Source organism: Callorhinus ursinus, unplaced genomic scaffold (genome assembly GCF_003265705.2).
Source record: "Callorhinus ursinus isolate GAN/ISIS: 27379988/994484 unplaced genomic scaffold, GSC_fseal_2.0 scaffold33, whole genome shotgun sequence".
NCBI classification, from domain to species: Eukaryota; Metazoa; Chordata; class Mammalia; order Carnivora; family Otariidae; genus Callorhinus; species Callorhinus ursinus.
Genome location: NW_027397095.1, coordinates 4,329,219 through 4,344,723, shown reverse-complemented (window position 1 = coordinate 4,344,723; position 15,505 = coordinate 4,329,219). Strand labels below are relative to the sequence as shown.

Here is a 15,505-nt window from a genome sequence, read left to right as displayed (position 1 = left end):
ATTGTAGAACTTTTAAAATAAGTCATTTGAAAACAAAGCTGTTTTTAACAAAGTTTACCTGGGTGGTCAGTGAGACTAGCTGGTGGTGGCAGTGGCTGAGGAGGCAAAAGTGCAGTCTTGTAGAAAAGTTAAGACAGTGATTTGCTCACAGAGAAAGCCTTAATTTTATAAAGTTCAGTGACTTGGATGTGAGGGACAGGACCAGGCCATAGCTGGAGACATAAAATTCACATCGTTGGAGAGAACACAGTTCTTCCGAGTAAGAAGGACTCTAAGCTACAGCCCTTTTTGGCTAGAAGGGAGTGTTTGCTGAGATGTAAACTGAAGGGAATTCACATTTTGGAATGCATGCACATTTTTTTTTAAAGATTTTATTTATTTATTTGAGAGATAGAGAATGAGAGATAGAGAGCACGAGAGGGAAGAGGTTCAGAGGGAGAAGCAGACTCCCTGCTGAGCAGGGAGCCCGATGTGGGACTCGATCCCGGCACTCCAGGATCATGACCTGAGCCGAAGGCAGTCGCTTAACCAACTGAGCCACCCAGGCGCCCACATTTTTTTATATTATCTATTTTTAGTAAGAAAGTTTCTGAAGGTAACAAGGGTACTATTAAAGTTGAGCGCAGTATAGCAGGGCAGTTAAGAGCCTAAGCTCTGAAGTCAGACCCAGATTTGAGTCCCAGCTCTGCCAATACCAAGTTTCTCCTTTAAAACCTCAGGTTTCTCATCTATCAAAAGCGGAAAATAATAGTACCTGTCTCATGGAGTAGTTGTCTGCACACGAAGCTCTTGGCACTGTCCTTGGTAAGCATTCTACATCAGGTAATATGTGTTCTGCCTGAAAAAACTTTTTAATGGGCAGAGAAACCTGAGTGTTAACTAAAATGAGAAAAATCCTTTCGGAACAAAGTATTCTAAATATTTACTAATTCAACAATAATTTAGGGCCACTGCCTTGCATTGACCCACTTTTACTTATACGCAACACGCAAACTGTATTATTTTGTTTTCTCGCGGGATTATGGAACCTTTGCGTGAGCGGCTTAAAAAAAATCAAATGTAGCCCGTTGGTCAACAGAATTACCCAGGGTGCTTTGCAAACACTCCTTTCGGTTCCCAGGGGCTAGAGCCAGAAGCCGCATCTCAGGCTCGCTCCTCGTTTTCTGGCTGATTGTGAGGTATGGATTAATTTGGACTCCCTTTTTAGGTTTTCTACTCTTCAGATTCTTTAAGTTTTTATGGTCTCCCTTTCTGTTTCCAACCTCTTTTTTCTCAACTGTATGCTTTGAGTACAGGGCCTGAGTATGATTCCTCAGTCCCTAATACCTGGCGCCCATTCGGTGCCGCGGTTTATTTACTTGATCTTTATTTTCTCTCCGACTTCGGGCACCTACTAAATACCCTTCACTCCTTTCCCTCATTTTCCTACTTTTTAAGTCCTCTGCCCCGCCCCCTCACTTTCCCTCCTTTTTCGTACTCTGCGCGCAGGCGCTCCGCCCCGCCCCTTCACTACGATTGTCCCGTCCCTTCACTACGATTGTCCCGCCCCTCGCGTCACTTAGGTTCGGCTGGCCGCTCTCCTCTTAACCCCCGCCCCTTTTCTAGCCCTAGTACGCGCGAGGTGGGTGGTAACGCGGTAACCAGGCGACATCTCTGCCCCCAACTGGCGAGCATGTGAGCTGCAGAAGCTGCCAAATTCTCACGCGTTAGTTCTCTCTCCCTACACCTCCCAAAAGGTTGCCCTCTCTGGGTCTTTGCATCCGCAGCCGGCTCGACTTCCCCGTTAAGACCCCTGTCGTTTCCACCTCTCATTTCGCACTTTCTTTTTTAGGCTTTGAGGAGGTGGTGTTGCAATGCCTGTGCCACCGTTGCCGGGGCGACGACTTGGTTACTTCCGTTGGTCTCAATGCTTCCGGGTTGGCATTGCGGTGGCGTTTCCGACTGTGGGAGCCTCGGCTTCCCAGTCGTCCGATGAGCCCGAGCAGGTGAGGGGGAGCTCTTGGACTTAAACAGGCTGGGGAGCGGGGCTGGGCCGCGCCAGGCCGCGCGGGGCCGGGCTGGCCTGGTTCCCGGCCTGGGAGGGGCTTAACGGTCCTTTGATCTCTCTCTCCCCTCAGCTGAGTCCCTTCCCTGTCTTTCACTCTTCTGGCATCGGTGGTTTTACTTCTTCGATTGAACCCTGCTTCCTCGACCCCCTTGGGAGGCCGCCTTCTTCAGGCGCCTCCCTTCTCTCCACGAACTCGCTCTGACAGCTGAGGAACTGGCAAGATCCTGCTACCCAGAGGGTGAATGGGTATCTTTCCTGGAATAATCCTAATTTTTCTAAGGGTGAAGTTTGCAACGGCGGCTGTGATTGTAAGCGGAGTAAGCAAACACCTCCATTGTGTTAGTGTGAGGGATGCTGTTTAAAAGATGCTCCCCTTCAGTTTCTACCCCCTGCCACTCTTTAAGGTCAAGGCATTGAAGGCATCTATTAAAATGCAGTTCAGCTAACTAATTGGGATGACAGCCATTATCAACATGAATTAGATTCTCAGACAAGTTAACAGTAGGGACGTTTGTGGTTTTCTGTCAGTGTTTTCTTGTTTTTTCCAGGCTAGGGATGCTTGGAGTTATTATGAACTCTTGTCTTCATTCCCTACATCATCAAGTTCCTTTGTGTTTCTATTTTATAAGTTTATCTCTAACCTCATTGCCAACAAGCATCTTGTCTGCTTTACTTCATACCATCCTAAGCTAGTTTCCTTGCCTCTCTCCTTTGTAATTCACTGCTTGCTGCAGCCCTAGTAGGCTAACTAAAATGTGGATATCCTCATGTCCCTTCCCTGTTCAAAAACTTATAGTATCCCTCTCACCCTGCCACACGTGCATTTTGGTTTTAAGCTTTTCAGTGTAACCTTTTCCTTCCCGTACTTCTTGTCTGATAATTGTTTCAATCTGTTAAGGGAATTTTCTGTTCCAGTTAGGTTGTACTCTTCCTTCTCAGAACAAACTCTACTGATGCCTGCCTCCACATGCTGTGCTTTTTCCACATTTGTGTCTCTGTTCATTCTGTTTTCATCCTCCACCCCTCTCTTACCTACACCTATCCTGATTCTGCCTGCACTCTGGCAAGGCCCATTTTAAGTCAACTCTAGAAGCCTTTCAGATTATTCAGGCCCATGCTGTTTGTCTCTTTTTCCATGCTCCTGCTCTTGTAGTTTGTACTATATAATTTAGTACTTAATTTTTCTCTAATGAACTACTTTGATTTCTTCTGCCAGACTATAAGCTTTTGAAAGGCAAGTACTATATTTTGTACAACTTTATCCCCACCCCAATCTCCTTGATTATCCAGGAAAGATAGGTTGAATGATAGATATTGTCATATGTTAGAACATATGTTTGTTTTTTTTAACATGACGTTTATACCCATAGCATGTTGCAGGTTTGGGCATTAAGTATGCCTTCAATAAATATTTGCTTCTCTTTCCATTTTACCTCCGAAGTCTGAGAATCTGTAATGCCTACTCTTTTTTAAAGGAGAAAGTGAGAAAAGCACCCAGATTTATCTGAGCAGATATTTGGAATAGTGTAGTGCTATGTAACTTGTGTTGTAAGACATTCTTCTCACTCTTTAGGCGATCATATTTTCCTTAGACTTCAGAACACATTTGCATTTTAAAGACATTTTTCATTGGCTGCTTTATGTGATAAATATTTAAGGTACTGTATTTTTGTTTTAACTCAGATGTGACTTCTTTCCTTTTACCCATATCTGGGGATAACCCTCACAAGTAAAAATCATGTTTAGCATGCTTGGGGTCTTTTACACAAGTAATTCTCTGCAAAAAGCCAAGGGAAGAGAATTAGAGAATCGCTGAGGATTCACAAAATGTTGTGTACAGAGTGTGTAGCATTGCTCAGGTCTGGCAAGTTAACTTTTTAATTTCTCACATAATCTTTTACATACACACTGCCTACATAGATAAAGGACATTTCACTGGAATCAACCAAGTATTTAATGGCTATATACCCAATTCTGTGCAAGGCTTATGAAAAGTACTGTGAGACATGGTGTTTGCCTTCAGAGATCTTACCTAGTTAAGAGAGAATAACATGGGGCAACTAAAAGAGAAACCTCATCCTATTGCCTGAAATTAAGATATAGAAGGGGGTAAATGAATGTTCAAAAAACGTTGCACAACTGTGGAATAGATATAACATGACATGCATGTATGTGTTTGGCCTTATGTAAAAGACTTAGAGGTTTTAGCTGACATTTTAATGATTTCAGTAGTGTGATATGGCCTCCACAAAAGTGACTGCAATTTTCAGCTGTAGTAAATGGAGTATAATATAGTGAGTGATGAAAATTTTTGTGGATGTTTACACTGAGAAAGATGTAGGAGAACATGATAGCTGTCTTTAAATACTTGAAAGACCCCCATTGGGAAAAATAATATGTTTAATATTACCTCCCCAAATGGGTGAAAACTAGAGGAAAGCAGACTTTTGGCTCCATATGAGGAAAGAATGTCTAAAAGCAGACCTAATTAAAGATATAAAGGACTTTTTCATAACAAGATTCTTTCCTAACATGGAGGAAAAGGGATTTTACTGACAGTTGGGGGAGTGGTAGCAGTGTTGAATTTGGCCAGTGGTCCCTAGACTTTTGGATTTCGTGCACCAATAACATTTAAGTGAAAGTGTGGGGAGGAGGCACAAATTAAGGTAGCCAGTCTTATTTTACTAAGAAGAATACTAAACCAAATCAACTACCTACTACATTTCATACAGGAAAGGTGATTTAAAAAAATGCTCCAGGAGGAAGAACATGATTTCCTAATAGATAGTTCTTTAAATTAAACACATTCAGCTGAAGAAAAAAGCACTAACTAGGTGCCCTTATTTTCTTCATTTCATCTCAGAATTATGAAAACTTCATTAAGGAACCACTGGGCTGACTGACCTAAAATTCCATTCCCTGCTATGGCTCTGCCCCCTGCCTTTAACTGATTTATTATTGTTCCCTGAACCCTGGGAACATCTTCCTTATTAAAAGTCTGGGTAGCAGGTAGTGAAGCTCTGATAGAGGCTTTCTCTGTAATGAGATGAGTGGGAAGAAGTTGTAAAAAGAAAGCTTTGGAGAGAAGCATAGCAGCCATTTGAAATGCTTGACTGTTTTGGGAAATCTCTAAATTGTGTGTTGGGGGGAATGCCCTCTCTATTGACTAAGAGAGGGGATATGCCATGGTCCTTGCTTTTCCATGCTTACCCTCTCACCATGTGTGTCATGTTTTACTATCAATTGTAATAAAATGTCATAATTGAAAATGTTAAGATAATAGTACTCAAGACTCATTTCAAACTGCAGCTGGTACTTGAAGTGCCTATTCCTACTTTGCTTTTTAGCATTTCTTTCAACTTTCCTCCAAAAGAGCTATCTATTCCAGACTCTATGTATCAGATGGACTGGCTGATCACACTATGCTTAAATGAAGTGTCCATAATTATTTTTGTGGCCTCTTACCAAAACATTTGTCTGCATGTTTGCTGTCCTCTTTGGAAAATTGTTCATTTGTGCTTAGTTACAGAGATTTCCTTTTGTGGAAATAAAGCAAAACCTTGTCTCCCCTAAAAAGAGACTGTGGCTCAATGGTGCTAACCTCATATTGGGCAGTGGGGGTGGTGAGCAGCAAGTAATAGCTGTTAAAATGTGATTTTGAGTACTTTTCAAAATGTAGTAATGATAATAGCTAATAGTTGAACTAGAGGGTGCTTGGCTGGCTCACTTGGAAAAGCATGCGACTCTTGATCTTGGGGTTTTGAGTTCGAGCCCTATGTTGGGTATAGAGATTACTAAAAAAATAAACTTAAAAAAAAATAGTTGCACTAGGTGCCACTTACTTTTCTAGGTATTTTACATATATCATTTAATTTTCACAATAACCCTATAAGATAGTATTTATTATCATCCCCATTTTACGAAAACGCAGGCATGGAGTAGTTAAGTAACTTGGTCACAGAGCTAGTAAGTGGTAGTGTCAGGATTTGAACCTAGGCAGTCTGACTTCTGAATCTTTATTCCTGACCATAAAACACTTGAAGATTTTTTTGAAATTCAATAGTATACGTACTGTGAAGTTCTGGAAAAGGAATAATTTAAAAGAAATCTCAGAGTCCATCTTAAAAGAGATTACTTCCAGCTGGACCAGGATTTAGTAGGTGATGCATAGAGCAGTAGTAGATCTTTTTTTTTTTTTAAAGATTTTATTTATTTATTTGAGAGAGAATGAGAGATAGCACGAGAGGGAAGAGGGTCAGAGGTAGAAGCAGGCTTCCTGCGGAGCAGGGAGCCCAATGTGGGACTTGATCCTGGGACTCCGGGATCATGACCTGAGCTGAAGGCAGTCACTTAACCAACTGAGCCACCCAGGCGCCCGAGCAGTAGTAGATCTTAAAGTGTGGGAGCACCAGCATTATTTGGAAACTTGCATATTCTTAGGCCAAACCCAGGACACTAATCAGAAATTCTGAGGGTGAGGCCCAACACTATGTTTTAATTCACCTTCTAGATCATTTTGGTGTACCTAAAATTTGAAAACCACTGATCTAAAGGGCAGAGCTGTGGGAAAAAAATAAAATCCAAGAGAGAAATAGCTGAGAGTGGCAGGAAAAATAAAAATGAAAAGATTGAAGATGACAGGTCTAATGGGGGTGGTATGGGGAAGAAGGATAGGGGGCTGGGAATAGAAATACATTGTTGAAGAGTCTAAACATCAAAGAAAAACAATATTTGCGTGTATGTGCTTTAAAAGACCAGGGAAAAAGAAATTCACTAGATGGATATATGTTAAATGTCAGAGAGAAGAGAGACATCATTTATATTGTTTTCATTTTTCTGGGAATCAGAAGGAAGATGAAAAAGTACTTAGTTCAGCTTGGGCTTTGAGGGGAGAAGTTGTATATAGCTAGAATTAGCTAGATGAACTAAAACCCTGAAGTTTAGTAAAGAGATGAGAGGTCTAAGAACATGAGAGGGGAGTGGTGTCAGCCCTTGTTTTGCCCCTGAATCAAGGTAACAATACCATGAACTGCTTTTATGAGATGCCTCAGCCTATATAATTTGAACTCCAGGTTCCTTAACTTGTAATTGTCTAGTTGAATGTCTAAGTTGGTTGTGCTGGATGGACTGAAACCTCTTCTTCGGGTGGGGACATGGATAAAATTAAACTAGAGAGAATGAAGGGTGCAAGTTGATCTTTGAGGGAATTGCACGCCTACCCATGCAGAATGGTAGTAAAGAACACATTCATGATCATCCAGCACATAAAACAGTATACCCCATTTTGTTTTATTCGGGGGTTTTTCCTCTACATCTGTTTTATTTGTCAATTTTGTTAATATTAATAATGTGATCAGACCCTAACAAATGCTCCTCACTCTTGTGCCTTGTTCTGATTTGTGTTTATTTTTAGCACCAGAAAAGTGCCACTGTAAGCCATGAGATGTCTGGTCTGAATTGGAAGCCCTTTGTATATGGCGGCCTTGCCTCTATTGTTGCTGAGTTTGGTAAGAATGTGAAAACTGACAAATCTGCTTCTATGTTATAGATGGTAGCTTATGGTGACAGTTATTTTTGGTGAAAACTAGAAAAAAAGTTTAAAGAAGCTCATTCTGTTTGTTTTAAAACTATTATCTCCAAGCCATCAAATAATATTTTCTCAGAAAGTACGACAAATGGTATGGTGAGTGAGATTAAGAAAAGTCAAACTTAAGAAGCTCTTTTGATAGTTTAATGATTTGTTAATTTGCTCTAGGTTTAAGTAATATGAAAAGGTAAAGGGAGTTAGATAATATAGGGTTTTCTGCTATATTTTTGCACTAATGGTCTTTCCTTTATGCTAAGTTGTTTATAGCTTTCTTAGAAAGTATCCAAACTTCTTTTTTTCAAACCTCTGTCCCATTTTAGAAGAAAATTGACTAATAAGATCAAACTAGATTCTTCTCTATTTGATTTTAATTTTGGAATGTTTTTAGATTGTGTTTTTTCATTTTCCAAATTTTCTCTTTCCTAAAATATTCATAAGTGACTCTAATCCATTAATCTTTGTTGACTTTCTTGGCAAATGCTGTGGTGTTGTGATATCAAGGTCATCAGTGACCAGGGCTACATAATCACCTTGTTAGTTTTAGACTTTGAAATATTCCCTGGAACATATTTTGTCAATGTAATGGCCACTTCCGTTTGTTGATGTAATAAAAGAAGTTGGTTAAAGAAATTTCCCAAGCACTGCGCTGGTATTAGTCCCGAATTACCTGGGAATCAAGATGAGTAGACCAAATAGGACTTTGCCATTATCTTTCATAATATTAGGGCACTATTTGTTTCTTGTAAACAGATAAAAAAAACACACAAAACTTTCTAATAGTATATAAGGGTACCTGGAACAGCAATCCCATGCTTTCTTATCTTCTTTGTGAAAATTTGGGGAGATTTTATGAAGACGAAGTGGGGAGATGAGATGGGGGACAGAAGAAGAGACAAATTCCAAATTGTATGGTACAGATGAATAAAACATTTAAATTATTGTGTATTTATAGTATATTAGGACCATCTTAAAGCACTTCACAGTTTCAATTATACTGTGGGTCAAATCCTACTGCCTAGATACAGTACAGTATATTTCACTTTACCACATTCAACTCTTCTGACAGTGGTACTCCTAGTAGAGATACCCTCTGTGTTATAAAAAGGACTTTGTCTTATGTTTTAAAGTTGTCATTGGCTTAAATTCGGCCAAAATTTTAACTGTGACTCTTTGGAAAAACTTATATATCAGTGTGTTCCTTTACAGGAACGTTCCCTGTGGACTTGACCAAAACACGACTTCAAGTTCAAGGCCAAAGCATTGATGTTCGCTTTAAAGAGATAAAATACCGAGGAATGTTTCATGCCTTGTTCCGCATCTATAAAGAAGAAGGTGTATTGGCTCTGTATTCTGGGTGAGAGTGGATTCTTTCCTTACATCATGAAGGGAAATACTTTTTAAAGGAGCCATGTATTTCAGCTGTCTGATAGTGTGTGCCCTTCATATTCACCATTCCAATTTGTAATTCAATATTGACGTGCCAGTTTATATTTCACTTGCTTGTAGGTCTCGAGCTTTGAATTTTGTGTTCATCTGGCTTTAAGTGATATGTTTTAAAATGGATATCTCATTGCAGCATTGGCTTTCTCCTGTTTTCCTGAGAGTCATCGATAGCCACTGAATAGCAGCACCAGTTAACTGTATATATTTCTGTAATATTCTTCCTGAGTTGCCAAATACTCAGTTCTTTTAAAATTTTCCTCTTTAAAGAAATACTGTTCTGGGAGCTGAAACATAAAATGCAGAATGAGAGAGAAGGAGACCCATCTATTTGTCAATTTTTAATTAGCTGTAGATTTGTGGTTTATCATCCATTTTGTCATGTATCTGCTGCCAATTTCCTAGGTCACTCTTGCATTCAGGTTACCAGTTTACTGCTCAGAGAATGGACATCAATTTTATTATTAACCTGTGTTAGACTTAATTTTAAAAGATAATTCTCTTAGGGAAAAAGATCAAGTAATACATTCTGAAGCTAGTGAATCATGCATCAACTGTTTCATCTTGTTCTTTAATCAGCATGGATAATCACAAGATTATTTTTTTCTAATAGCAAGCAATAATGTCAGAAATATGCATATTTAGTCATCATTTTAAAAATCATAACCATCCAAGCTGCTGTCGTCTTTCTATTTATAACTACTAAAGTGTAGTTCTGCAATTTGGAAGAATCTCAAAGGAGGTACGAGTGAGAATGTCTTCAGTTTATAAGCGGAACTTAAATAGGGTGAAATCTTGGCTCTGTACCTCCTTGATAGATTAAAGATGTATCTGCAATTGTTAGGAAGTAAGGTTGATTTTTAAAAAACCTCCATGAGGGGGTTGGGGGGAGGATAGAGTAACTGGGTGATGGACATTAAAGAGGGCACGTGATGTAATAAGCACTGGTTGTTATATAAGACTGATGAATCACTGAACTCTACCTCTGAAACTAATAATACACTATATGTTAATCACTTGAATTTAAATTAAAAAAGAATTTAATAAAAAATAAATGATACCATATAACCCCCCCAAATAAATAAAAAAAATAAAAAATCTCCATGAGGTGAATAGTGGTGTATACTTCTTTTTTTCATTGCTAGATTTGGTTTGCTAATATTTTGTTAGGATTTTTGCATCTAAATTCCTGAGAGATACTGGCATATAGTTTTTTTGTTTTTGTACTCTTTTTGTCTGGTTTTGGTATCAGGGTAATACTAGCCTCATAAAATGAATTGGGAAATACTCTCTCTTTGGAAGAGATGGTGTAAGATTGGTGTTGATTTTTTAAATGCTTGGTAGAATTCCCCAGTGAAATTATCTGGGCCTGGAGATTTCCTTTTTGGGAACTTTTATTTTTTTAATTTTTTAATTTTTTTAAAGATTTTATTTATTTGAGAGAGAGAGAGAATGAGAGATAGAGAGCGCGAGAGGGAAGAGGGTCAGAGGGAGAAGCAGACTCCCTGCTGAGCAGGGAGCCCGATGCAGGACTTGATCCTGGGACTCCAGGATCATGACCTGAGCCGAAGGCAGTCGCTTAACCAACTGAGCCACCCAGGCGCCCCCCTTTTTGGTAACTTTTAAATTATGAATTAAAAATGTTTTAATGGTTATGAGGCTATTCAGATTATCTGTTTCATCTTTTTTTTGATGATTCCCATATTTTTATCTGTTTCATTTTGAGTTTTGGTAGTTTGTAGTTTTCAAGGAATTAGTCCATTTCTTCTGAGTTCTTGAATTTATGAGCATAAAGTCACTTATAGCATTCCCTTATTATCCTTTTAATGGCTGCAGAATTTGCGGTGCTCTCCATTTCATTCCTGATATTGGTGACTTATGTCTTCTCTCTTTTTATTACTGTGAACCTTGCTAGAGTTTTATCAATTTTATTGATTTTTTTCAAGAGCTATCTTTTTGTTTTATTGATTTTTCTCTATTTTTCTGTTTTCAATTTTATTAATTTATGCTCTTTATTATTCCCTCCCCTTATGCTTGCTTTGGGTTTACTTTGCTCTTTTTCTAATTTCTTGAGTTAGGGACTTAGATTATTGATTTAAGACTTTCCTCCTCTCTTTCTCTCTCTTCTTCTTCTTTTTTTTTTTTTTTTTTTTTTTTGTTGGGCAGCAAAGCAAAGTTTATTGAGGTAGTAACATGATAGTACAAAGCTCCTAAAGAGGGTTGCTCAAGACTTTCCCCTTCTTTCTAATGTAAGCATTTTGTGCCATAAATTTCCCTCTCAGCACTGCTTTGGCTGTATCCTACATATTTTAATAGGTTGAATTTTCATTTTCATTCAGTTCTGCATATTTTTAACATTTCCTTTGAGAGTTCTTGTGAACCATGGATTGTTTAGAAATGTGTTGTTTAATTTCCAAGTGTTTGAGGATTTTCCTTATTGATTTCTAGTTTAATTCCATTATGGTCAGAGAACACACTCTATATGACTTCAATTCTTTTAAATTTGTTGAGGTTTGTTTTATGATCCAAATGTGCTCTCTTCATGAATGTTCCATGGGTTCTTGAAAAAAAGCATATTCTGATATAGTTGGGTGGAATGAGGTGAGTAATGGAAATGAGTAAAATAGATATGTATAATCTACAAGTGCAGTGCTTGCTTCGGCAGCATATATAATAATCTAAAAGTGCATGTTGAGTATAATTGACTTTTTCTTTCTTTCTTTTTTGGCAGAATTGCCCCTGCCTTACTAAGACAGGCATCATATGGCACCATTAAAATTGGCATTTACCAAAGCTTGAAGAGATTATTTGTGGAACGTTTAGAAGGTCAGTATAGACTCATTCTCTTTTAGGGTAATAGAGGGATTATTGAAATCATGCTTACTGAGAAGCATGCATCATGGGATGCCTGAGAGTGGGTGACAGTCATTGCAAGGACAAAGCAAGGTCCTACTGACTTGGGATTAATCCTTGCAGAGGTGATATATGGGTTAGAGGGACCTGCTCTTTAAGTTTGTCCCTTTTCCTGTCAAAGAAAAAAAAAGGTTTCTGCTTATCACAGAGGGAACATGTGTAAGTTTGTCCAGAAAATTAATGCTGTCCTCATCAACAAAAGGACTTCAGCTATAAGCAATTCTCTAGCTGCCAATTTTGATAAGCTTTTTTTAGATGGAGTAATTTTAGACTGTTGTAGATTCTGTTATACCTGTGACCACCTTACCCACATTCAGCATTATCATATGTCTCTAAATGTGCTGCTGCAGTGTTTCCAGCTTGATACTGTACTTAATGGTTATTTTGCCACAGGCCTAGGGCTTTTGCATGGTTGGGAATAGCTGGAGAGCCTTTTGATTAGTAATGTCTTTGAATTACTTTATTGTCCTAAATTGACTTTTTCTGGAGCCTCTTTGAGGATTCTGAAGGGTTCGCTTCCTAAAATAATTTCCTTTCACAGATGCTTCACTTGGGTTTACCTAGTTTCTATTTGTAGGCTCTTCATGGTAAGGAGGCATGGTGAAGATGGAATTTTCATTTTGGAACATTATGCTCTGTGGTTTCTTCTTTTTTTCTCTTTTGGCTGAGCAGATTTAGTTTCAAATGACTGGTTTTTCATATTTGTCTAGAGAATCTTCTTTAAATAAATAGAAGCTAGTAGATATCAAGGCCAGTCAAAAACAATATTTAGGTAACCTTTTCTGTTAACACATAAGTTTTTATTTTTTAACATTTGGTTCCTAAGTCTTTTAGAGTTGATGATTCTCCAGAAAAAGACAAAAGAATTTTCTTTAGGTGTTTGAAATGATTGAAGAAGAAATACCACATTCTGAATTTATGTGGGTTACTGGCAGTTGCTGTATATAGAATAATAGGACACATTCCAGTGTCTTTTAGAAATACTTTAAAAAAATAATGATTTATGTTTCAGTACTGATTTGGGATGTAGAAATATTTAAGTTTCTTTAGTTTCGTAAACTTTGTGGTTCATTTCTTTTTATTTAAAGATTTTATTTATTTGTTTGACAGAGAGAGACACAGTGAGAGAGGGAACACAAGCAGGGGGAGTGGGAGAGGGAGAAGCAGGCCTCCTGCAGAGCAGGGAGCCCGATGCAGGGCTCAAACCCAGAACCCTGGGATCATGACCCGAGCTGAAGGTAGACACTTAATGACTGAGCCACCCAGGCGCCCTTGTGGTCATTTCTTACAGTCATTTCTCTGCCCAGGGTTCCTGTCCTCTGATAGATGAGTATTCTGTTCTTTGAAACTAGTACTTAATACAGACTTTTTTTTTTTTCCTTTTTACAGATGAAACTCTTCTAATTAATATGATCTGTGGGGTAGTGTCAGGAGTGATATCTTCCACTATAGCCAACCCCACTGATGTACTAAAGGTAAGAGAGGTCTGGTAGCATTGGATGTATACAAAGTGTCATGAAAAGAACATGAACTTTGAATCAGATTTGGGTTTATTTTTTTTTTAAAGATTTTATTATTTATTTGGCAGAGAGAGACACAGCTAGAGAGGGAACACAAGCAGGGGGAGTGGAAGAGGGAGAAGCAGACTTCCCGCAGAGCTGGGAGCCTGATGTGGGGCTCGATCCCAGGACCCTGGGATCATGACCTGAGCCGAAGGCAGACGCTTAACGACTGAGCCACCCAGGCGCCCCCAGATTTGGGTTTAGATCTCCACTCTGTCACTTGCCAGCTATAAAACCTTGGGCAAATAACTGCTTTAAGCCTTGGTTTCCTCATTTGTAAAATGAAGATAACTCACTACTTATTGCATAGGGTTGTTTAGGATTAGAGATAATATATGTGAACTGCCTATCATACTTGGTAGATATAGGTGCTCAGTAAATAGTAGTCAATTTATTATGATATGCATTAATCCATTGGTCTTTAAATTAGAGTACGCAAACACCTGTAAGATTCTTTCCAAGGACTATGCAATTTTAAGGGAATCAGTTTCTAGATCCCTTACTTCCATTTGTTTTCTTCTAAAATTGATCTGAGAATGAATGTGTGTTTTTTTTAAATTTATTTATTTGTCAGAGAGAGCGCACACAAGCAGGGGGAGCAGCAGGCAGAGGGAGAAACAGGCTCCCCACTGAGCAAAGAGCCCAATGTGGGACTCGATCCCTGGACTCTGGTATCATGACCTGAGCCGAAGGCAGACGCTTAACCAACTGAGCCACCCAGGCATCCCAAATTTGTGTTTTTAAAAGTTCTTTCTCCACTTTACAAAAGAAAGGCATATTCCCCACATATTTCAAATCTTAGTATGGTATATTGACCTGTGGTGTAATCTGGGGTACCGGACAAAGGGATAAATCAAAATACAGTTTTTGGAGAAGCCTCCTTTAATAGCTAATTGAGGTACCTTAATCTATAATGCATCTGTCTTTTCTTGTCTTACCTATATTTCCATTAAAGGTGAGATTTGGCTTTAAAATGGTATATTTTGGTCTGTGTTGGGATATTTTGAATTCAGAACTAGAACAGCATAGATTAGTGGTGTTGATTTTTTAAAGATTTTATTTATTTATTTGACAGAGACATAGCGAGAGAGGGAACACAAGCAGGGAGAGTGGGAGGGGGAGAAGCAGGCTTCCTGCTGAGCAGGGAACCTGATGCGGGGTTCGATCCCAGGACCCTGGGATCATGACCTGAGCCAAAGGCAGACGCTTAACGACTGAGCCACCCAGGCGCCCCAGTGGTGTTGATTTTTAAAAATATAATTGGATTTCTTTCAGATTTTATCAAAACAGGATGAAACATTTAATAATATCAATACTCATTTTATCTCATAAAGTGGTACACATTTTCTGCGAAGTTAATAACTTATTTAAACTTATGATTAATTAAAAGCAGTAAATATATGATTATAATGTCTGAGAGGGTCCCTAAGTTTTTGTGATTTATTTTAGGGGAAATGTGAGAAAAAAGAGGACATATGCTTTATTTATTCGAAACCACAGGTGACTAGGTTAGTGAAAGAGATCTATTGCAATTCAGAGAATTTTGAGAACTGAGAGAGTGACTTGAAACAGCACACATGAAAGAAACCAGCGATGGTTGATGGAGAAAAGATATGACATTATCTTTCTGGGTTAAACTGAGAGTAATGTAGCTACAGAATTTTTATATCACTTTAGGTTTATAGAGCAAATATTTATGAGGAGAATTGATTGTATCCTAAAAGTCCAGAACATTTGCAATATAATTACACTTGACCTTTTCAAAGAACAATAATACTTAACTCCCTAAAGCTTCCTTTCTTATCCATCTGGATCCTCGATTTAATCACCTAAGTGATTTGCTTCAAGTTCCTGTCCCTCTGACCTGCCTGGTACAATTACAACCATGGACCAATGCTATTATCTCCCTTTTCCTTTCTTATACATAGGTAGGGCTGAAGGTGCTAGGGATGGGGA

At 38.6% G+C, this 15,505-nt stretch overlaps 1 protein-coding gene across 5 annotated transcripts in view; it reads left to right on the top strand.

Annotated features, from left to right (window-relative positions):
• The first annotated feature begins 1,103 nt into the window (after window positions 1–1,103).
• SLC25A14 (solute carrier family 25 member 14) overlaps window positions 1,104–15,505 on the top strand; it is a 31,112-nt gene continuing 16,710 nt past the window's right edge. Inside the window, exons 1-6 of one of the 5 annotated variants that reach the window (XM_073879150.1) lie at window positions 1,104–1,178; window positions 1,832–1,985; window positions 7,461–7,554; window positions 8,841–8,988; window positions 11,806–11,900; window positions 13,377–13,462. In XM_073879150.1, coding sequence (XP_073735251.1) covers window positions 1,854–1,985; window positions 7,461–7,554; window positions 8,841–8,988; window positions 11,806–11,900; window positions 13,377–13,462 — 555 coding nt within the window. In that variant the 5' untranslated portion in view covers window positions 1,104–1,178; window positions 1,832–1,853. Of the gene's footprint in view, window positions 1,179–1,626; window positions 1,706–1,831; window positions 1,986–2,117; window positions 2,365–7,460; window positions 7,555–8,840; window positions 8,989–11,805; window positions 11,901–13,376; window positions 13,463–15,505 lie in introns of those variants that run through there. The other 4 variants (XM_025852578.2, XM_073879151.1, XM_025852580.2 and 1 more) reach the window with 4 other exon arrangements.